We start from the raw sequence: 24,215 nt of genomic DNA on the forward strand, positions 1-24,215 counted from the left end.
ATATTTGAAATTTGATAGGGAAGGGGGGTAAAACAAGACGGGTGGGAGGTGTGGGGGGGGGAGGGAAATGGGTACCAAGACATGTGAAAGGGTATCAATGTATGTGAATTAATGCACCTTCTATCTGGCAAATATCATGTAACCCTTTTACTAATTACAATAAAAAAAATAAATAAAATAAAATAAAAATTTGAAATATCATTTGTAATAATTAGTACACATCTAGGACTCTCTGAGCAGAGGATTACAATAGCTCAAAACCTAGGTACAAAAGGTCATACAGGGGCTGGGAGTTTGGCCTAGTGGTAGAGTGCTTGCCTAGCATGCATGAAGACCTGGGTTCGATTCCTCGGTACCACATACATAGAAAAAAGCCAGAAGTGGTGCTGAGGCTCAAGTGGTAGAGCTCTAGCCTTGAGAAAGCCCAAGGACTGTTGCTCAGGCCCTGAGCTTGAGCCCAGGTCTGGCAAACAAAACAAAACAAAACAAAAGGTCATACAGGATGAGACTAAATGAAAAGAACTCTAGGATATGGAAACAAGAGGTTCATCTTGTGTGATTATTGTTCTTAATGTACTATGTTAGGTCTCTTCTCTTTTTTTGGTTAATCTCATTACTGTTACTGTATCTGACTTTGTTATCTGGTGTATTGTATATATGTTTATTTGAAATAGGAAAGGGAAGGGGCAAAATAAGATGATTGGGAGGGGGTATAGGGGGAGGGAAATGGGGACAAAAACATGAGAAGGGGTATCAATGTGTGAGAAGTAATGCACCTACTACCTCACAAATATAACTATAACCCCTCTATATATTATCCTGATAATAAAAATAGTAAATTACAAGTAAATTACAATAATACCAATGATAATAATATTTATTAATGTTATTAATAACACTAATAAATGTTACTAAAGAAATTTGCTCATATCTCTTAAGTATAGCTACTTGGAAGGCTCCTATCTAGGAGACTGCAGTTTGAACCAGACTGGGGAGAAAAGTCCACAAGATTCCATCTCCCAAATAGCCAGCAAAAAGTAGAGTTGAGGGCATGGCTTGCATGATAACGTGCTAGCTGAACAAGGGAGCTAAAGCAAGTGTGAGGCTTTAAGTTCAAACCCCAGTGCATACAAAAAAGTAATTTGTCATTGTAGTGATTTATGAGTAAGATATTTTAGTAATGGTTACCATATTTACAATGGCCAGATAAATTACGGTTGTCAGAGAAAAATGAGGAATTTCCTCTGACTCTAAATTTATATTACTTAATAGGAAATAAAAGCAAATAAAGACAGAGCAAACAAAATCACTGAAGAAAAGGAGGCTTCTAAATCCTAATGATTTCTAATCATTTTACCAAAATCAATATATCAATATATTCTTTTAAACCTTGTGTGTGTGTGTGTGTGTGTGTGTGTGTGTGTGTGTGTGTGTGTAATTGAGGTTTGGAAACTCAGAGCCTCACACTTGAATGGCAGGTACTTCTCCACTTGAGCCATACTCGCAACCTAAGATCAAACAGATTCTGATCATTGTCAGGCCCTAATAAAATGGCTGATGACTCCCTTATCAAAATCAAATAGATTTGTCTGCAAAGCAAATGATAAGAATAAGGTAATAAGTAGAAAAGTCTAAGAGAGATATTCAATTCTGTGCTAAAGATCTGTGAAAACCTACATCTTCTTTCTATTTAACCCAGCAGCTACCTCACTGACTCTGAGAGAATACAATCCTTACCCACGTATTTCTGCATCGATCGAGGCAGAAATGCACATAAACAAAATGCAATGATTAATTGATTTCACAGAAAATTAGAAATCCACACTCATAGTTTGGTTGGCTACATCTATCTCCCAATGTCATAGAGAACAAACACTGGAAAAGAACACCTGATGGATCTGAAGATGCCCTGACATGGGTGATAGATTTCCTTTCTCATTGGAAGTAAGGAAATGAGCTGGCGGTGACGGTCATGTGTTTTCAATGCTCTGTGGTGGCTGACCCAGGATTACTCGTTTGCCTCAGTTGGTCTAACCCATTGGCACACGGCTCTCCTTAAGGATTGATTGCTGTTCCAGGTTGAGCATTCTGTGCCTCGACTCAATTAGACACAGTGAAGGAGGGCTCATAGGGAACCATGCAAGGTGGAAGGGAGGACCAGTCACTGCACTAACTAATCATGGAGTCTACCCTACCTTAGAAGTTACAGCTGGTGAGTCAGTAGCCAGGTTTACCAGTTGAAGCCAGCCTGAACCAGGACTTACTCCTTGTATCTGATAGCCTCTTAACTGGTGTCTTCTTTCAGGGAGACAAACCTGTGATAAGCTGTTATGGACCAAACCTATCTACCATTATTCATGGAAATAAAGACGAGACAGCAAATATTTGGTGTCACAACCTTACAGGCAACCAAAAAGAGGCAATTGGATCTATAAGCCATCCAATTCTCATTATCTGATCCAAGACCAACTTTTTGTAATGAAGAGAAGATGAGTGAAGATGGCCCAATATGGCAGACATAGGCTAAATGCATCTTCCCTGGGGTATGCCTAACACCATGTGCTTTCTTTCTCTGTCATATTTGTCTCCTAATAAACTTCTCTATTATCTTTACTTACGTCCACATCTTTCCTGAATTCTTGTCTTTCTAGATACAAGATCTGAGGTTGTTTAGTTGTTCCAAACTTCCTGATAGCATATGTGATGTGTTAGCCAGGAAGTTAGGGATTAAGCGTGCCTCTTTTTTGCACTTTATTTTATACACTTTATTTTTTTCACATATTTTTATTGTAATTAATAGAAGGGTTATATGATATTTGCCAGATAGATGGTGCATTAATTCCCATACATTGATACCCTTTCACATGTCTTGGTCCCCATTTCCCTCCCCCCACCCCACCCGTCATCTTGTTTTCCCCCCTTCCCTATCCAATTTCAAATAACCAAATACAAATATATCCGATATATCAGGTAACACAGTGAGATACTGTAACAATATGAGATAACCAAGGGACAGCAAAAGGATGAGAGATAATATAGTACCTTAAGAACAATAATCATTCATTATATGGCTTATGTTTCTATATCCTAGAGATCCTTTCATTTAGCATCCTACTATATGTCCTTTTGTATCAAGGTTTTGCTCTATTGCAAATCTCTGCTAGGAGAGCCCAGATTTCTACTGATTATGACAAATGAGGGAAACCATTGAGCCTATGTTCCTTTGAGTCTGGTTTACTTCACTTAATATGATCTTTTCTAAGTCTTTCCATTTCCTAACAAATGGGGCAATGTCATTCTTTCTGACAGCAGCATAGAATTCCATTGTGTACAAATACCACATCTTGTTGATCCACTCATCAACTGAGGGACATCTAGGTTGGTTCCATATCTTTGCTATGATAAATAGTGCTGCAATGAATATTGTTGTGCTGGTGGATTTAGTATGTCTTTGTTTCTGGATGATTGGGTAAATGCCAAGTAGTGGAATTGCTGGGTCATAGAGGAGCTCTATGTTTAGTCTTTTGAGGAACTGCCATATTGCTTTCCATAGTGGTTGAACGAGTTTGCACTCCCACCAACAGTGTAGTAGTGATCCCTCCTGGCCACATCCCCTCCAGCATCTGTTGTTATTAGATTTCTTTATCCTGGCCATTCTAACTGGACTGAGGTGGAATCTTAGAGTTGTTTTGATTTGCATTTCTTTTATGACCAGAGATGTTGAGCATTTCTTCAAGTGTCTATAGGCCATTTTTGTTTCTTCTTCAGAGAAGACTCTCTTTAAGTCTTTGGCCCATCTTTTAATGGGATGGTTGTTACTTTGGAGATTAGTTTTGGAGTGATTCAATTTTTTGAGCTGTTGATATATTTTAGATATGAGGCCTTTGTCTGTTGTATGGTTGGTGAAGATCTTCTCCTACTCTGTAGCCTTCCTATTTAGTTTACTAGCTATGTCCTTTGCCATACAGAAGCTCTGCAGTTTAATGCAGTCCCACTTATCCAGCCTTTCTCTGATTTGTTGTGATTCTTGGTCCTTATTAAGAAAGTTTTGACCTGTGCCAAAGAGGCCTAGTGTGTCTCCTATTCCTTCTTGTAAAGTTTTCAGAGTGTCAGCTTTTACCTCCAGGTCTTGATCCATTTGGAGTTAATTCTAATGCGGGGTGACAAAGAAGGATCCAACTTTAGTTTTCTTCATGTGTTTAACCAGTTCTGCCAGCACCACTTGTTGAAGAGGCTGTCTTTCTTCAATTCTATTTTTTTTTTTGGCTCCCTTGTCAAAGATTAGGTGGCCATAGGTCTGTGGTTTAATATTTGGGTCTTCAGTTCTATTCCATTGGTCTTCAGGCCTGTTCTTGTGCCAGTACCAAGCTGTTTTGAGAATTATAGCTCTGTAATAGAGTCTAAAGTTTGGTATTGAAATTTCTCCTGCACTGTTCTTTCTGCTAAGAAGTGTTTTTGCTATACGGGGTCTTTTATTATTCCATATGAAATTTTGGATTGACTCTTCTATTTCTTTAAAGAATGACATTGGGATATTGATGGGTATTGCGTTGAATTTGTAGATAGCCCTTGGCAAGATTGTCATTTTCACAATATTGATTCTTCCAATCCAGGAGCATGGGAGGTTTTTCCATTTCCTCAGTTCTGCTTTAATTTCCTTTTTTAGCATTGTAAAGTTTTCATCAAAAAGGTCCTTTACATTCTTAGTTAATTCCTAGGTACTTTATTTTCTTTGAGGCTATTGCAAAAGGAGTTGCTTTCCTGATTGTTGCCTCATTCCTCTCACTGTTGGCGTAGAGGAAGGCAGTTGATTTTTGAGGGTTAATTTTATACCCTGCTACCCTTCCAAAGTTTTGAATCAGCTCAAGGAGCTTGGGCATAGAGTCTATAGGATTCTTTAAATACAGGATCATGTCATCTGCAAAGAGGGAAAGTTTTACTTCCTCTTTCCCTATTTGGATCCGCTTTATGCTTGCTTCTTGCCTTATTGCACTGGCTAGGAATTCTAATACTATGTTAAAGGGGAGTGGAGAAAGTGGGCATCCTTGTCTCATTCCTGATTTTAGAGGGAATGGTTTTAGCTTTTCACCGTTAAGTATAATAGTAGCTGTGGGTTTGTCGTACACAGCCTTTATTATATTGAGGAATCTTCCATGGATTCCTAGTTTCTCCAGAGTTTTAACATAAAGGGGTGTTGGATGTCAAATGCATTTTCTGCATCTATTGAGACAATCATGTGATTTTTGTCCCTGCTCCTGTTGATGTGTTGAATTATATTAATTGATTTGCGTATGTTGAACCAGCTTTGCCTCCCTGTGATGAATCCTGTTTGATCATAGTGTATAATTTTTTTGATGAGTTGTTGTAGACGGTTGGCCAGTATTTTGTTGAGAAGTTTTGCATTGATGTTCATCAAAGAAATAGGTCTATAGTTCTCTTTCTTTGATGAATCTCTGTCTGGTTTGGGGATGAGGGTTATACTGGCTTTATAGAATGAGTTTGGTAAAGAGCCTTCATTTTCAATTTTGTTGAAGAGCTTGAGGAGTATTGGTGTGAGCTCTGCTTTGAAAACCTTATAGAATTGAGCTGTGAATCCATCTGGCCCTAGGCTTTTCTTAGGTGGAAGTTCTCTAATTGCCATTTCTATTTCAGTGCTTGAAATAGTCCTGTTTAGTTGGGTTAGTTTTTCTTGGTTCAGTGTGGGTATGTTAATATTGGCTAGGCATTCGTCCATTTCTTCTAGATTCTCAAATTTGTTGGCATAAAGGTTTGAGAAGTATTCCCTCATGATATTCTGGATCTTGGTAATTTCTGTTGTGATATTACCATTTTTCGTCTGTGATTTTGTTTATTTCGGTATGCTTCCTTCTTTTTTTGGTAAGATTTGCTAAGGGCTTGTCAATTTTGTTAATTCTTTCAAAGAACCAACTCCTTGTTTTGATTCTTTCTATAGTTTTTTTTTGGATTCCAATTCATTGAATTCTGCTTTGATTTTAATAATTTGCTTCCTTCTAGTGGGATTAGGGTTGGTTTGTTGCTCTTTTTCCAGGAGCTTAAGGTGACACATTAAATTGTTAGTTTGCAATTTTTCCAATTTGTTATTGTAGGCACTCAGAGCTATGAATTTTCCTCTGAGTACTGCCTTTGCTGTGTCCCAAAGGAGCTGGTATTTTGTGTGCTCCTTATTGTTAAATTTCATAAACTGTTGGATTTCTGTTCTGATCTCTTCGATGACCCATTGGTGATTCAACAATGTGTTGTTTAATCTCCATGAGTTACAGGATTTTCGTTGGTGGAGTTGTGTGTTCAGTTCCAATTTGATGCCCTTGTGGTCTGAGAGAGTGTAGGAAATAATTTCAGTGTTTCTGAATCAGTCCAGGTTTGTTTTATGGCCTAAAATGTGGTCTATTTTGGAAAATATTCCATATATTGTGTTGTTGCTGGGTGGAATAATCTGCAGATGTCTGTTAGATCTAGTTGGTCTATGTAATTGTTCAATTCTAAGGTTCCTCTGTTGAGTTTTTGCCCTGTTGATCTGTCCAAAGGTGAGAGTGGTGTGTTAACGTCACCAACAATCACTGTGTTTTGATCTATGTATGGTTTCAGTGAAAGTAAAGTTTGCTTGATGAAGTTCGAAGCTCCGGGATTCAGTGTGTAGATATTTAGGATCGTTATGTCTTCCTGGAGGAAAGATCCCTTTAGTAGTATGTAGTAATGTTCTTTGTCTTTTCTCACTAATTTTAGTTTGAAATGTTTTATCTGATATGAGGATGGCAACTCCAGCCTGTTTATGGGGGCCGTTAGCTTGGTAGAGTTTATTCCAACCTCTCATTTTCAAAAGGTGTTTGTTTTTTTGGGTAAGATGTGTCTCTTGAAGACAGCAAAACGATGGATCCTGTTTTTTGATCCAACTAGATAATCTATGCCGTTTAATTGGAGAGTTAAGTCCATTGATATTGAGAGTCAGGATTGAGAAATTATTAGTTCCTGCCATTTTTACAAGCTTTCATTAGAGCCTGTGTCTTGATAGTTTTTGTGGTACTTAGATGTTATGAGTTTTAGGTGCCATGTCTTTCTCTGTATTACATTTGTGTTGGTTTTCCATGTGTAGAACATCTTTGAGAATTTTCTGTAGTGTTGGTTTTGTTGCTACATAATGTTGAAGCTTTTCCTTGGAATGGAATGTTTTTATTGTTCCCTCAGTTATGAATGAGAGCTTAGCTGGGTACAGTATTCTTGGCTGGTAGTTATTTGACTTCAGGGCATGGTATATATCGTTCCAATCACTTCTTGCTTGCATGGTCTCTGCTGAGAAATCTGGGGTTATTCTGATTGGTTTGCCTTTATAGGTGATTGTTCTCTTCTCCCTGACTGCTTTTAGGATCCTATCTTTGGCCTCTATTGTTCCAGTTCGGATTATAATGTGGCGGTGGGATGTCCTTTTCTGGTCAGGTCTGTTTGGGGTTCTAAAGGCTTCTTGTATCTGGATGGGCCTGCCCTTCTGGATATTTGGGAAGTTCTCTGAGATGATTCCCTGAAGTATATTTCCAATACCATTGACCTCTTTCTCTAGACCCTCCTCAGTACCAATTAGCCTTAAATTAGGCTTCCTAATTGTATCTTGGACCTCCTGTAGCATTTTCCCATATTTCCTAGATTTGAATTGACTCATTTTCTGTTCTTTTTCTACAACAACTAAATTATCTTCAACTCTGGAAATTCTCTCTTCTGAATTGTCTAACCTGCTATCAAAGCTATTTACTTTATTCTTCATCTCCCTTGCTTCTAATTGCTCATTTTTGATGCCTTGCATCTCTTGTTTTAGATCATGTATGGATTTCTTTAGCTCCTTGATTTCCTTGATTTGAGTGGTTAGCTCAGCAGCTTTATTCTCTTTGGACATTGGTTGGAGTTCAGTCACCTTTTTGTTTGTGGATTCTATAAATTCATCCATTTTTTCTTTGAAAAACCTTTATTATGGCCTCCTTTATGGCTTCCCCTTTTTCACTTATCACCTTGTTTATGGTTTCCTCTTGTTTAGCTGTGGCTTCCTCCCTTATCTCTTTATGTTTTCACATTTTTCATTAATGATGTTTATCAGTTGCATTTGTTTAGCACTTGGAAGGCTCTCCTCTAGATTTGCCACTGACTGCTCCATTGCCTGTTTATGTTGGGTGGGAGATGCTATTTCTTGATTTGACATTTTTCTTTAGTTTCTTGTTCTGCCCATTTGAGGATGGGAGCAAGATTAATACTAAACAAGATTATAATTTTTCAGATATAACCAACCTAGACCTTTTTATTTGGCTGACAATAGATATTAGCTCTTTTAGGTTGGTAAAAACACTCTCTCTTTCTTTTTGTACACTTACATACAAATCTAGTACAATCACAGATGACCAATTTATGACCAAAACAATAAGCCCCTCAATCTAATCTCTATTGTATTTAAGTCCCTCTGGACCTAGAGTATAATTGAACACCTAGATACACAGCATTGCTCAACAACCATCAAATGTAGATCCATGCAGCATAAGAGTTGAAGGATGAACAGAGGACCAGAGATAGAAAAATAATTTGAAAGATGACAAGGGAGGTAGGAAAAGAATAATACAGGAGTGTAAGAATATTATAGTAATGAAGAAAGGGTATTGTGTAAGGATAACTGACCTACGGTGATAGACAGGTAGAGTATTTGTGTAGAAAGTTTAGGTGAACTTAGATAAAACTTATGAAAATAAGAAGAGTAATAAGAAGAATATATAGAGAAAAGAGAGAGGTTGATATAGGAGATTTCAATGATACCAATTTAAGAACGAAAAGAAAAAAAAAGAAAAAAGAAACAAACAGCAACAAAATAAAAGAAAACAGAACACACACACACACACACACACACACACACACACACACAAAACGAAAACAAAAACAAAAAGAAAAACAAAAAAAGAAAGAAAAAAGGTGGGGGGAGATTCCTCACTGTTCTGAGTTCTTGCCCAAGAGATACTAGTGTTGAGAACCCAGATTTTAAAAAGCAGGTGACTGTATCAATATGGATATCATTTTTGTTCAAACTGTGCCCAGAGCTCTCACTGTTTCTAGGAACGACCACAGTGACAGCAGGATTGCGGGAAAAGAGAGGAGAAAAAAAGAAGAAAAGAAAAGAAAAAAGGAATGAATCATAACATTAGAAAAAAAAGGTGTAGGTTAAATGGCAACGAGAAAAATATGAACATTCATTTAAAAATGCAAATGAAATGGGGTAAACAAAATAAAAAAAGGGTATTCTTCAGGTTTTTTTCTTTTTTTTGGTGGGGGGAGAGGTTAGGAAATTTGTGTCTCCACTAAATTTGGGATCTAAACACTTCACAACGTCTTTTTCTCTTGTGATTTGGCTCTGCGGTTTTTCGGGTCAGATTGCTTGTTTGGTAAAACAAAGTTGAAAGATCCTCGGGCGGCTTTGTTTACCAGGTCTGTGGGCAGCGCAGGGGGATGGACTTCAGCAGCAGCACTGGGACTGGATTTCTGGCTATGGGATCTCTGGGAAATCCTTTGCCAGTAAGAAAGATGGCGCTGTCAGCAACACCTCTCAGGCTCCAATTGCTTTGGCCTGGGTCGTTGCCAGCAGTGGAGATGTCGCCGCTCTCAGCTGGTGGAGGAGGGGCTCCCTGCCAATGCCGTTCCAGAGGCAGAAGTGGAAACATCTCGGAGCTACTCACAAATTGCTGGATTGTCCGATTCCGTGAAGCTGGCAGGTCCGTGCACGCCAGGTGTCGGCTCTGGGCTCGTGCAGCTCTGTGTGGCTCTGTCTGCAGCCGGCGGGTCTGCGCTGCTGTGGAGACAGCGCTTTCTCTGCTCTGATTCAGAAGAGCCTTTGTCTCCCAGCCGCTCTGCGGCAGAGCCCCACGCTCTGTTTTTGCGCTGGTATTCTTCCTTTTTTTCCTTTTTTCCTCTCTGCCTGAGTTCTCTGTGGTCCTAAAGCTTACTTAGGATCAATTTCTGGTAGAGGACTGTCTCCTGCACTGCCGGTACATGAATCTTGGCAGGAGCTCAGTACGTCTCACCCCGAACCGCCGCCATCTTCCGCCGAATCTCCTACACTTTTTTATTTTATTTTTTATTGTTGGGGTAATGTAGAGAGAGGTTATAGTTACATTTGCCACGTAGTAGGTGCAATACTTCTCACACATTGATGCCCCTTCTCATGTTTTTGTCCCATTTTCCTTCACTCACCCCCTCTCAATCATCTTGTTTTCACCCCTTCCCTTTTCTATTTCAAGTAAACAAATAACCATATATACAATATACCAGGTAATAAAGTCAGATACAGTAACGATATGAACAAAAAAAAGAGAGGAGAAATAACAGTACATTAAGAACAACAGTCACACAAGATAAAGCTCTTGTTTCCATATCCTAGAGATCCTTTCATTTAGTCTCATCCTATATGACCTTATGTACCTAGGTTCTGAGCTATTATAATCCTCTGCTAGGAGAGTCTTAGATGTGTACTAATTATTACAAATGAGGGAAACCATTGAGCCTATGTTCCTCTGGGTCTGGCTGATTTCATTTAATATGATTTTTTCTAAGTCTTTCCATTTCCTTATAAAAGAGGTGACGTCGTTCTTTCTGATGGCAGCATAGAGTTCCATTGTGTATAAGTATTAAAGCATGTTCTTTTCTGACTTGGATTCATTGAATGGTTACATATTTTGGTGCTGTGACTCAGACTGGCCATTCAGGTTACAGATGAGCCCCTCAGATCTGAAAATTGTCTATGTGAAGCCCCTCTGAGCTTCCTTTGGAAAGTTTTAACATTTGCATTAGAAAATAGAAAGAGAGGAAACAACAATAACAAAAGCTCTTCCCTGTAGGGCTTAAAAGTCATTTCAAGTGACTATCCTTTGGTATGCAGGCCTGTTCTTGGGTGCTAGGATATGTCAGTGAAGAAACCAGACATAGAATGTGCCTTCTGGGTGGGGAAAGCTCACAAGAGCTGCCACCTTGATTGATTGTTCTGGTCCTAGGAGATGAGAACAAGGAAGAGGATTCCTTCCCTGATCCTTCCACTCTCCTAGAAGTCCTTGCCCAGTTATGCTCACTCTTTGCCTTTCTAAGTAATTTCAGCATTGAGAGCCAGCTTGAAGATTCTGGGCATGCTGAAGAGAACAGGACCAGTGGTGGAAATAGTAGGATGATCATAAATATTGTTCAGTGCTATTGTGGCAAGTAATGAAAATGTTAACTCTTTTGAACCTTGTTCTAAAACTTCCACTTGCTGGTGATGTCAATAAATCCATGAAAGATGTAGTTTGTTCATCAGCTGCAGTGGCTGCAGTGAGTCAGCCATCATCTGTGTTTCCCCTAATTCTAGCATCACAGAGAACATGGTGCAACCCCTGTCAGAACCAAAAATTAAATGAAAAGATACTGCACCCTCACAAAATTGGTGGCCTAAATAGTTGTTGGCTGGTGGCTCCAGATATGACTGGCCAGGGAAAGGTCCCTGTTCTTTCATATTCATTTGGAAGAAACAGTAGGCACTGACACTTGAACTTCCTGGTACTGTCCAAACAGACACAGCCCCCAAACCACCAGACCACAGGCTGGAAAATATTTGATCCCTATTTAGTTACCTAATAGGCTACAGAACAAGCCATTGTCACAAATCCTACCATTGCTATTCTTTCCCATGAACTGGGATCCTGGGGCAGAATCACGTATCATTGCTAAGAGGTTCCAACCCTTCCACTCTTTTCCAGGCCCAACATCACAGAAGACAAGAGAAAGCTCTTACCATCCTTGAGTACAAACACATTATTGCTTATTTCTTCCTTCAGCTTCTAGATAATTTTGTATTAAAAAATGGTGCCACTTACCTTTGCAGTCAATTCCTCCTTTTTCAATAAATATTCTGATTCTTGTTTTCCCTTGAGTTTTCTTTTGTTGTCTATCCATTTTCTTTGAATGGCTATTTCTTCTCTCTTCTTCTTGACTTCATTACAGGTCTCATTTACGAAAACACTGACCACAGTTTTTTCTTCCATGGTGTGGTTGAGTCTCAGGACTAATTCTTGATGCCGCTTTGCCATCTCTTCTTGCCTTTCACTAAGCGGAAAGAATGACCTTGAAAAGGATTGCACTTGGGAAAGGAATATGAAGTCTGATGAGGCGAATTCTCATAAAAAGGGAAATGGTATGGGATGTTTATTTTCTAGTGTGTTTCTGCTGATCTGAACTTGATCAAAATGAAGACAGAACATAGGACAAGAATCAATCTAGTCCTTCTGTTTCCTCTCACCCACTCATCCACACACACTAGGTAGTAACTGCAGGATATTTTGGATCGAGTGACTCAAAAGTAACTTTGGACAGGTGAGTGGGATTTGGACAGATGAATTCTGTGCTATGCATCACCCTCATATGGGTCTTATTCCAAGATATGTCATTAAGGAAAAATGCGATATTAATGTTATCACATCTCTAGCCACATTGCAGCTGTGGCTTTTTATGGTGGGTCCAAGACAAAGCTGTTTTTCTAGACAAACCTGCTACAAAGCTAACTTGAACCTTCTTACCTTCTCAGTCTAACACAAGAGCCATTTATTTACCTCACACATTCATTGCTGTCCACACCTAGTTAAGATCTTGACTTTGGAAGAAGTATCTAACCCAAAATTTAACTATAAAATGATTTGAAGAGGGGACAATAGTGTTATCTCTTCATTTTACTTTTTAAAGCTCTTATAATATAAAGGACCTTTTCCTTTTATATGGTTCCCAAGATTAAAAAGTTAATTGTGTTTGTGTGTGGGGGTGGACCTGAAATCTCAGAAAAAAATGCAAAAAGGCTGTGGGGAAATTTATTTTTCAGAGGAAGAGACACTCACCACCCATCAGAGTTTGTGGGTACCTTGACCATACATTTTTCTTGGAGAAACAGAGGCAACAAATGGCAATAGTTTGATGACACTAGCTCTGTTTACAATTTGCCTTTCCCAAAAGACTTGTCTAGCTGATATGGTGATCCACAGTCTGTCACCCCAGCTATTCAGGAGGTAAGATAGGGAGGAATGTATTTCCAATCCAGCCAGGCAAAAAGTGAAATTCCATCTCAATCAAAAAGCTGAATATGGTGATTTGGTTACATGAGATATAGAGGTAGAAGTATCTCAGTCTGAGATTAGCCCCAGACAAAACATGGAATAATGTCTGAAAATATAATGAAAGCAAAAATCTCTGAGGGTGTGTCTTAATGGAGAGAGAATTTGCCTAGCAGGAAGGCCCTGCGTTCAAAACCCATTTGAGAGAAGGATGGGAGAGGAGGGAAAGAGAGATAGAAAAATAGAGAGGAAAAAATAAAGAAGGAAAGGAAAGAGGGAAGGAAGGGAAGAGGGAAGGAAGGAAGGCAAAAGAAAAGAAAGAAAGAAAAGATAGGAAGAAAGCAAAACATAGAAACTTTGGGAGATGGATTTGTTTGCAGCACTGCTTCTCCAAGTTGGATCAGGGCCTGCAGCATTAGTGTCCCCTGGGAACTTGTCAGAAATATAGATTCTTGTCCCTGCCCTACAAGCCCTCCAGGTGATTCTGATGCTCCCTTGGGTTTGAGGGTTCCAGGAGAATAGAAGTGTGATGTTGCTTGCTGTGGATATCCACCAGGGGATCCTTAGCTGCGTGGTAGTTTAGAAATACTTGACCTCACTTAAGTGCTCTCTTGCAACTATGGCTAGCATGGGCCTTGTACAGCTCTGCATTGGTGATTCCTAACATGGGTTCAAATAGTGTTGCTCAGACTTCGGAAACTGGGGATTTTCTCTTCCATGGAGCCTCTCCAGGACAAGTAATTCTGAGGACCTGGTTTGCAAGACCAGGGTTTGGGATTTCCTCTGGATTTCCAATGCTTTGATGTCGTGGACACTAAACAAGCTTCTACCTATTTTAGCTTTCAAAGAGTCTATTTCCCCTATAATGAATGTTTCTTGAAGATTTCTCGCTGTGGAAAAACTAACATTATGGCATTTGTGCATTAGGCTTGCAGATTTGCTCACAGTGCTAAGATATCCAACGAGTTTATTGCTTCTTTCAGAATATATGTTTGTCTCATGATGTGGGTGTTTTCTATTTTACAGATTTGGGAGCAAATGAGGCCAAGTGGCAACAATGTAGCCTACCACAGCATAGCTCAGAAATAAAGGGAAGGACTCTAAGAGCTGTCAGACCTGGAGCTCCAGACAATCACATAACTTATCTCATTAAATTATAGATTAAAATCTGTGCCTCTCTCCTAAAAACCCATCCTCAGCACTCCAGAAGATAAATAGCAATGTTTTGGAGGCACCAAACTGAACAGACCTGGCTTGACACACATTTACAATGTAATCATAACAAAAGATCGTCTTTAGAGTGGGAGAGGGTGTAAATTTAATACCACAACAAATGGATGCTAAAACCATTGAAAGATCATCTCCTAGCTGGGCATTTGGCCTAGTGGTAGATAAGAGTGCTTGCCTAGCATGCACAAGGACCCGGGTTCGAAAAAAAAGCTGGAAGTGATGCTGTGGCTCAAGTGGTAGAGCTCTAGCCTTGAGAAAAGTCCAAGGACAGTGCTCAAGCCCTGAGTTCAAGCCCCATAACTGGCAAAACAAAATCATCTTCTTCTACTATGAGAGATGACCTTTCAAGTATTATGAGGTTTTTCCAAGTCTGCTGAGAAATGGAATTGCTTCTGAAATGGCACAGGTTCTTAGGCTGCAGTAGTTGGAGAGTTCTGCTCTCCTTAGTCCCTTTGTCAGTCTGGATCAACTTCTACAACTCATCCCCATCTTTGAACTTACCAGTTCAGCTAAGAAGGCAAAGCCCTTACCAGAGTTTATCCACTCTAGCCTCAGGCCCCTAGTCTCAGGTATACTGAATTATAAAATACATACTGTAGAGATTCATTAACATCATTCAGATCCTGTATGCTCTTCTTTAGACACATTATTTCGTTATCCATGTTACCAATTTTCTTTACAATTTCTTTCGTTTCAGCAAGATTTAACTTGCGGGCATCTTTGACACATTCTTAAAAGCAAGAGGAAATGTTATTTATTAAGAGTACATTAGTAGATGTTTTGCAAATCTCAAAAAAATTCTTTCTTGTAGTATTTTTAAAAATTACCTTTCTGGATCAGGCACCTCTACCTTCTCACTTTGGTCCCTCTCAATCTTGCCTATTTTTCTCCTTGGTAATTTCTGATTTCTACTGCAGTCTAAGAGCACCTGATTCTCATCTGGCCTTGTGCTTCCCATTTCTTGCTTGAGACTCGTTGCTTCTGGGATGAGATGTGTGTATGTGTGCGTGCTAGTATAATACTAAACTGAGGGCCTTGCACTCTCTTGTGGCTTTTCTACTCAAAGCTGGTACTCTCGAAATGGAGCTAACACCTCCATTTCTAGCTCTTTGCCTATGAATTGAAGAGTCTCACAGACTTGCCTGCCCAGGCTGCCTTTGAACTGTGATCCTCAGATCTCAGCTTCCTGAGTAGCTGGGATCACATGCTTGGCTTGCATTATGGATTTCTTTAGATACCATATCCATTTACCTCATAACCAGGAAGTATAGGAAGTGAGAAGAGAAAAATCTTCCTGATAGATGGCGTTGTAAGAAGAGGTAATGCTGTCTCACAGGTATGTTCTCACCATTAATAAGTTCTAACTGGCAGAAGCTAACATCATCATGGACTTCATACTGGCTCTCCCTTCGCCCCTGCCTTGGTCTCCTCACCTTTCTTTTGGGATTACATTCCCTAAAACTTATTTGTGGGAAAAAAAAACCTATTGCCTCAAACTCTCTTTCCTGAAGTTAGTATTAGAAAACTAGTGATTCATAGATTTAACAAGCAGTGTAATCACAGAGGATTTCAGGGGATTACCTAGCACATGATAACCCTTTATCAGTACACCTGGAATTCTAAACACTTGTTTAGATAGGTGCAAGACAATTTCTTCTCCTTCTTTCTGTTTCTTTTTTATAAGCTAATATAATCTAGTATTTTGTCCTTCTAAAATATTAGAGCAACAAATGTATGGAAATTGTTTTGGGAAGACAGGAAGGGGAAAAGGTAAGATTAATTGAAATATATTGTAAACGTGTGAAAATGTAACAACAACCCCTCCATCACTAATATAAATGAAATAAAATGGTTTTTTCCCTTTGTTTAAATAGACCACATTATGGAAAATAAAGTAAAATGATCAAAGGTAATAAAATGGAAGTGCTTTTAGTGCTGTCTTTAGTGTAGACTCTTCTAAGCCTTACTTTTTCTAGGCACAGGTAGCTTGTGGATTTTCTGTCACATTAAACTAACGCCAAACATATTGTTTGATCATATACCGCATCATTCAGAGTGTACTTAGGAGACAGAGATCTCATAGAAACGGATCAGAAGTTTATTATATACGACATCTACGTGCAACAGAAGACTAGATAGATAACAAGGGAACAGAGAGAAAGAAGTTAGGAGAATTCAGTCCTAAAGGACTGAGGAATAATAAGAGGTAGGAAGAGCAGCTGCCACCCCCGTGGCCAGGATAGAGTTCTAGAAGGCAGCATCTCCAGCCTGACAGGTAGGCTTCACTGGAGAAGGCTGTGGTTCACTCCACAGCAAAAAGGTGTAAGAAATTCTGTGCTGGTAGAATTTCCTACAAGTCTGCCCTCTGAAGTGTTGGGGCTTTTTGTCTGCACACAGGTGCCACACTTCCAAAGTCATGGTAGCACTACCCAACGAAGTGTAAGGGAAGCTCCTTACACTTGGTGTAAGGTTTGTCTTTGTGACCCTATACCAAAAAGTACGGCTGGCACTGCAGACCATGGGGTTGCTGCAGAATCCTGGCCTCTCAAAGCCGCCTTGAGCGCTCTAGTGCCCTCTACAGACACCAGTGGGAAAAGAAAAATAAAGATGCATTTGAACTGCAATCGGTTTTTATAGTTTTGTTTCTCAGAGGTCTGTATAAGCAGAGTAAAGACACAAGTCACGAGATGGAGGAAAAATATTTGTATATCTAATAAAGGGTTACCATCTGGCATACAAGAAGAATTACTACAACTCAGTAACAATAATGACACCACAAAGTCCAATGAAAGGATGAACAAAGGATCTGAATAAACATTTCTCCAAAGAAGATATACTAATAGCCCATAAGGTCAGCAAAGAATGTTCAACATCACGAAACAGTGGGAAAATACAAATTAAAACTACAAAATGGCTCCAGCCCATGCTTAATGAAAATTAAAACAATGCGGGAAGTAACAAGCGTTAACAAGGGTATGGTAAAACTAGAATCCCTTTGTACTGCTGCTGGCCCTGCAAAATGGTGCGGTCTCTTGCAAAACACTAAATGCTGGTTCCTTGAGAAGTGAATTCAGAATTATTGTACAATCTAGTCATTGCATTTCTGCAGATAAATCCAAAAGAACTTGAAAGTAGAGCCTCAAAATAGACATTTGTTATCTAGTATTATCCATAATTGTAGAAGAATCAACATATCCACCAGGCAGGGCTAGGTAAGCAGTGTGGGTGGTGGAAAGTACTTGTAATGGAATATTAATCACCTTTAAGAGGAAGGAAGTTCTGAAACATGCCACAGTATGAGTGAACCTGGAAGACATTATGCTTAAGTGAAATAAGCAAGTCACAAAAGGACAAACATTGAATTACCTTGCTTAGATTAAGTACCTAGAGTCTCTGAAATCACAGAATAGATGGTTAAGTTACCCAAGCTGTCCACTTTAATTGTATAAATATCACTTTGGGATAGGCTAATCCATATATCTTTAGTCTATATAGGCACCAAATGATTTAAATTTCTATATAGAGTATGTTGGGGGTTTTTTCATAAAAATAGAAGGAAAACAAGTTCAATCATATGCTGTTTTAAGTAATCTTTCTAGTTGCATTTATCTAAGTGACAAAGTACTTGGTAAAAGTACTGGGTTCTATTTTCATAGGAAATAAACTCAGCCTTTACAGCTGATAACCTCAGAAATACCTTCCATTTCCCTGTGAAAGATGGCAGGCACAGACTCCAGCAGAAAGTAGAGCCTGCTCAACTCCATACTCTCAATTTCCAAAAGATAAATCATGTGTTTTCTCATTTCTTCCTGAAAAAAAGTTAAGTTACATTTAAACAAAATAATGTACCAAAATAATGAGTAGTCACCTAAATGGACCTCTATAAGTATTTTCTAGGATCTAATTTTCACTAAACATTGTCTACCATTATTTATTTATTTATTTATTTATTTATTTATTTATTTATTTATTTATTTATTTTGCCAGTCCTGGGCTTGAGCTCAGAGCATGAGCACTGTCCTTGGACTTTCTCAAGACTAGAGCTCTACCACTTGAGCCTCAGCACCACTTCTGGCTTTTTTCTATGTATGTGGTACCGAGGAATCGAACCTGGGTATTCGCGCATGCTAGGCAAGTACTCTACCACTAGGCCAGATCCCCGGCCCATCTACCATTATTTTTTATTGGAATAAAAAGAACATATTCTATAGCCAGTTTTCGAGGTCTTGTTGTTTATTTTTAAAATTCCTGCTTTTTTCTAGTTAGTAATCTTCCTGGTATGTGTGCCTCTTATATGATGTTTCAATTAGTTTAAAAAGAGATATCCCCACAGGAAGGGTAACATTAAAAAGGAAAGCCATTGCTAAAAAACTGAAAATTTCCTATAAAAAATCTATTTAGGTATAGGAAAATAGGTTTCTTATTCATACCTACAAACCCAAACAAGTCAGATGAGAAGATCAATTCATTTGTTTACGTGAGTTCCATTTTAAAAAGGAAAAAAGCCATTCAAAAATTAATCAGTAAAAGAAATGAATCATCTCTTATATAAAATGTGATAATAGCTACTGTTATTTTATGACATCAATGTATTTTATTTACTAAAACAGTTACAGCTGGTTGCTAGTGGCTCACATCTGATCCTAGCTACTCAGGATGCTGTAATCTGAGGTTGGCAGTTCCAAGCCAGACCAGGCAGGAAAGTTTGTGAGACTCTTTTATCCAACTAGCCACCAAAAAGACAGCAGTGGAATTGTGGCCCAAGCTGTAGAGTGCTTGCTGTGAGCAAAAAAGGTCAGGGTCCGCACCCAAGCCCTGAGTTCAAATCCCAGGACTGGCATGCACACACACACACACACACACATTATTGCACAATTAATTGTATGTACATTATGATTATTTTTCTTAAAAAATAAAATTCATCTGAGCACAGTGGCTCATGCCTACAATCTCAGTAGGGAAGTAGAAATTGGGTGAACCATGGTTCCAAAGCCAGTTAGCAAGACCCCATTTTATCTTTTTTTTTTTTCCTTCTCCTTTCCTTTTCTTTCCTCCAGTCCTGGGCATGAGCTCAGGGCCTGAGCACTGTCCCCGGACCTCCTCAAGACTAGAGCTCCACCACCCGAGCCTCAGCACCATTCCCAGTCTTTTTTTTTTTTTTAATGTATGTGGTACCAAGGAATCGAACCCAGGTCCCTGCGCATGACAGGCAAGTCCTCTACCACCAGGTCAAACTCCCAGCAGAACTAGAGGCCAGTCCCATGCAAAAGCTCATCTATTTGGAAGCAAACAAACAAACAAAAAAACCCTTAAGCTTATATGGTAGATGACCTACATTGCTAGCACAAGGCTGAGTTCATACTGTACTGCCAGAAGAATAAAGCTTAACATAAGCATCATGTATACTGTGACAGTAAAATGATGTTCATTAAATATTTTTTTATTATGCAAGAGGTCTCAATTGAGTAGGATCATGAAGTACAACTATGTACTATACATTCATGACTACATAAGGTAAAATATCAAATGGTAAGATTTTTTTGGAATTTTTTTATTTAAAGAATTTATTAACATTGATTTTTACATCATATTTAAGTGACGTGTTTAACACACACGTATTCAAGAAGGGAATCTCTATTCAAGTGGTAAGATTTTTATCTGCAATCTATGGACTCAACTCACATACTTGACAGTTTATATGACTACATGGTCAGATCTAGAACATGTAATAGACAGTTGGTATTTTCAAATCAAATGAAAATTTTACTATTTTGATCCTGCTGATAAATTCTTGGAGACATCATCCAGACATGAAAAACATGTCTGTGATACCTCAGAAGGAAATTAAATTTTTTTCTTAAATATGTTTTGGACAGGAGCTACATTACAATTGAAAGGAGTTCTGTTGTTCTCGTGAATACTACGACTACTTCAGTGGAGTGGACAGATGTCAAATGAACTTTTATCTGCTGCTTAGAGAAAACTGTATTAAGCGCCATGTATGTGATTTTTATTATTTACTTATTTTTGTCCATTGAGGGGTTTGAACTCAGGGTCTGGATGCTGTCCTTGAGCTTCTTTTGTGTTCTACCATTGAGCACCACTTCCAGGTTTTGAGTGACTCATTGGAGATGAGTCCTATTCTTCCTGGCTGCTCCTCAGATCTCAGGCTTCTGAGTAATTAGGATTATAGGCACACACCACCAGTGTCTGGCTGCAGGTGATATTTAAAATCACCAGTTTGTTGTGGTTGGATGGTGGTTGTTGGGTGAGTGGTTGACTGGTTGTTGGTTGGTAATAGTGTTTTGTTTTTTTTGTTTTTGCCAGTCCTGAGGGCTTGAACTCAGGGCCTGGTCATCATCCTTGGGGCTTTCTCAAGGCTATCGCTCTACCACTTGAGCCACAGCACCACTTCTGGCTTTTTCTGTGTATGTGGTACCAAGGAAACAAACCCAGGGCTTTGTGCATGCGAGGGAGCACTACCACTAGACCATGTTCCTGGACCTAACAGTGGTTTTTGTCGGTTGTTGGTTGGTTGATTGGTTAATTGATTGATTCGAAGAATTGGTTACATCTTAGTATGTAGGCATTTACCACTTGGTCTTTCCACTAAGGCCTTTTATTGCCCCTATTGCTTACTAAGCACACTTGTCCTCATCCTCAGCCCAGCACCCTTATTTCACTTACAACCTAGAAAAGTAGGCAACATTCTCTACCGATGGAAATACTTTGTAAGTTGAAAGAAAAATATTTTTAACTCAAGGCAAATAGTTTGCCTATTCACCTATTAAAGTAAGTTGAACAAAATTAGTGCCAAGTTTAGGTTTTTAAAAGATTAAATGAATTATTGAAAAAAGATAGCTTTGACAGATAACACAGTAAATGATGGAAAAAGTAGCTACAATAGACAATACAATACCAATTTTTTAACAGCTACAGCAATATCCTTAAGAAAGATCCTAACTTCGTCATCACATTTGAAATAGTCATTTTCCAGAGATTTTTCTAAAAAGAAAAGAGATTAGAAAATTAGATCTTTTCTCTATTCAAATCCTATTTAACCCTTTATATTCTGGTTCAAATACTAGAATTACATCTATTTCTAAGTGTATTGTACTTTATGTGAACTTCATTGGTACTTGCCATTTTCTACTTCCTAGTATTCTAATTTAGATAAGCATTTTATGCTTTTTTGGAGACAAACTCCTCTTTGCAAAAGTTTTGGCAGAAAGAATATGAATAAGATAGGACAATAATATTGACACTTATAAGAGGGTTAAATCTAATATGGCTATAAGGTAGGTTTGGTTAGGTATGATTCTGTATGTATACACACATACTAAATATAAAGTAATACTGTGTTATGCCACACACATCAGATAAACTGTTAAAAAGCCATTGTTATTTTTACTCCCATGCAAAAATCTGACACATGGAATGGGCTTGCATATATGTAAAACTGGAAATTGTGAAGAATTTGTTTCCATCACTAGCGCTCTCTCTCTCTCTCTCTCTCTCTCTCTCTCTGGATATATAATATATATATATATATATATATGTATGTATGTATATTTCTCCATCCATTTTTTTTTGCCAGTCCTGGGCTTCAGCTCAGGGCATGAGCACTGTCCTTGGGCTTTCTCAAAGCCAGAGCTCTACCACTTGAGCCACAGCACCAGTTCTGGCTTTTTTTCCCCTAAGTATGTGGGGCTGAGGAATCGAACCTGGGTCTTCGTGCATGCTGGGCAAGCACTCTACCACTAGGCCAAACTCTCGGTCCCTCTCCACACATTCTTTAAGTGCCTTTGCAAGCCATCATGTTAAAGACTCAGGGGCACTACTTATTTCCAGTGGTGTTTTTGGTTTGTTTACTTGTTTGAGCAGGTTCTTGTTCCACTTGCAAATGGAATGAAGAGCTACATATTTTACAATCCACATTCATAGCAAGAAGGCATCATGAAGTTTTTTTCTATCAAGTTTTCTGACAGTCGAGCCATTATTTGTAGAAAAATGTCTTTGTGCCTGAGCACTGAGCCTTACGGACAGGGCCAGCCACAGAGCAGTATGAAAATAGTTCAAGGTCCAAGGTCTAGCAATGACACTGATCATTAACAATGAATATTACCATGTGAACGATGTACAATCTCCTTAGTGGTTAGCATTCTTCATGCTAACACTTATCCAAGCCTGCCTGAGAATTGTGAAATTAAATTAAGCCTTTTATGAAGGAAGAAACTATCTTTCTTTTAAAAACAACATCCACTAGGATTATTTTGAAGCAGTAAGGTGATTAATCTAGAATAAAACAGTGAGATGTTTGGCTGTTTGGACTAAATGATTTTTGAGGGGCTACCAAGAAATGCCCTTTCTTGGATGAACACAAGGAGCTTTCTAAGTAAGGGATTATGCTGACCTGGGCTCATTGAAGTCTAAACTTTCCTAATTTAATAGTAAAACAAAAAAACAACAAAAACAACAAAACAAAACAACACAAAACAAAAAAACAAGTTCCCCTCCGCCTTTTCCTTTCCTATTCATCAGTGAAGCCCTGGCCGAGGGGAGGCTTCCCGGCTGAGCTCCACCAGGCCTCAGCCTGTTCCTGCACTTTGCATTCCTGGAGCTTCTCACCCATGGCATAGAGCTGCTCCAGCGCGGCGGTCGCCACAGAGGAGCCCAGAGTCGTGGGGAAGGTGAATAGATCCAAGGACAAGCCGGTGGAGACGGCGACATCCTTGTCCAGGTCAGTGACCAAGCTGTTCGTGGGGTTCCAAGACATTTTGCTGCTGTGGCCCACAACCTCCTAGGCTTGAGGATGCCGGTTGCTACGGGCAACGAGGATGCCGAGGTCCTCGTGCGCCCCCTCGTGGTCTACAGCGAAAGCCGGTTCAACTAAGTTTTTACATTTTTGTTTTATTTTTTTCTTGTAAATGTGATATACAGAAGGGTTACAGTTACATGATTCAGGTGCAATTCCTTTTGAACAGTGTCACCCCCTTCCTCATTTTCTCCTAGTTTTTCTCCTCCCACGACTAAGTAAACGTCCCAAGGTCATAATAAGATAGTAGTGTATTTACAAATTTATAAACAATATTCATCATATATAAACATATATTAGCATATGTCATATTATATATAATTATGTCATATATGTGATATATAATAATATATAGTATATTACAATATAACAATACAATATAATGTATAACATACAATATATAGTATAATATATAAAATAATATAATGTAATAAATATGATGTATATGATATATATCATGCATAATGTATGGTACATATCACATATCCATCACGCATATATATGTGAATCATTGTGGGATTTTGTTTTGTTATCTATTCCTGTGCAGATTTTTGCCTTGAATCAGTTTAATGCCTTTGCCTTTGTCTTCCCTTCAAATTGGGAGCTGATGACAGGAACCTAATATTTTTCTCTTCATTTCCAAAATTGACTAGTGTCAGGCTCCATTTCAGTGTGTCCACCCCTGTGGACATTCTCCAAGCTACTGTTTATCAACCCCAATATGATCCCTTCACCAACTGGCTAGAGTTTTCCTGGGGCTTGGGAAGAAATAAGCACAGCTTCTAGTATTTGGTTTTTTGTTTGTTTTTTTTTTTTTTGCCCATCCTGTGGCTTGAGCTCAGGGCCTGAGCGCTGTCCTTGGGCTTTCTCAAGGCTAGCACTCTACCACTTGAGCCACAGCACCACTTCTGGCTTTTTCTATGTATGTGGAGTGCTGAGGAATCGAACCCTGGTCTTTGTGCATGCTGGGCAAGCACTCTTACCACTAGGCCAAACTCCCAGCCCACAGCTTCTAGTATTACATAGAAAGAATGATTTGTGTCTTATCTGTTCTCAATTGGATCTCC

The 24,215-nt window shown here is 38.9% G+C and overlaps 1 protein-coding gene across 2 annotated transcripts in view; it reads right to left on the reverse strand.

The window, feature by feature from the left end:
- Ccdc175 (coiled-coil domain containing 175) overlaps positions 1-23,146 on the reverse strand; it is a 59,662-nt gene extending 36,516 nt beyond the window's left edge. For both annotated transcript variants that reach the window (XR_016537549.1, XM_090344208.1), the window contains exons 1-5: positions 22,962-23,146; positions 21,253-21,338; positions 18,031-18,142; positions 14,928-15,063; positions 11,880-12,108 (exon numbers count right to left, since the gene is read on the reverse strand). Coding sequence is in view for 1 of the 2 variants with exons in the window: in XM_090344208.1 (XP_090200334.1) it covers positions 11,880-12,108; positions 14,928-15,063; positions 18,031-18,142; positions 21,253-21,338; positions 22,962-23,109 (711 nt within the window). In the remaining variant the exon portion in view is untranslated. The remainder of the gene's footprint in view (positions 1-11,879; positions 12,109-14,927; positions 15,064-18,030; positions 18,143-21,252; positions 21,339-22,961) is intronic.
- Positions 23,147-24,215: the final 1,069 nt, after the last annotated feature.

Source organism: Megascapheus bottae, chromosome 14 (assembly GCF_031878675.1).
Source record: "Megascapheus bottae isolate mThoBot1 chromosome 14, mThoBot2.hap1, whole genome shotgun sequence".
Classification (NCBI taxonomy): Eukaryota; Metazoa; Chordata; class Mammalia; order Rodentia; family Geomyidae; genus Megascapheus; species Megascapheus bottae.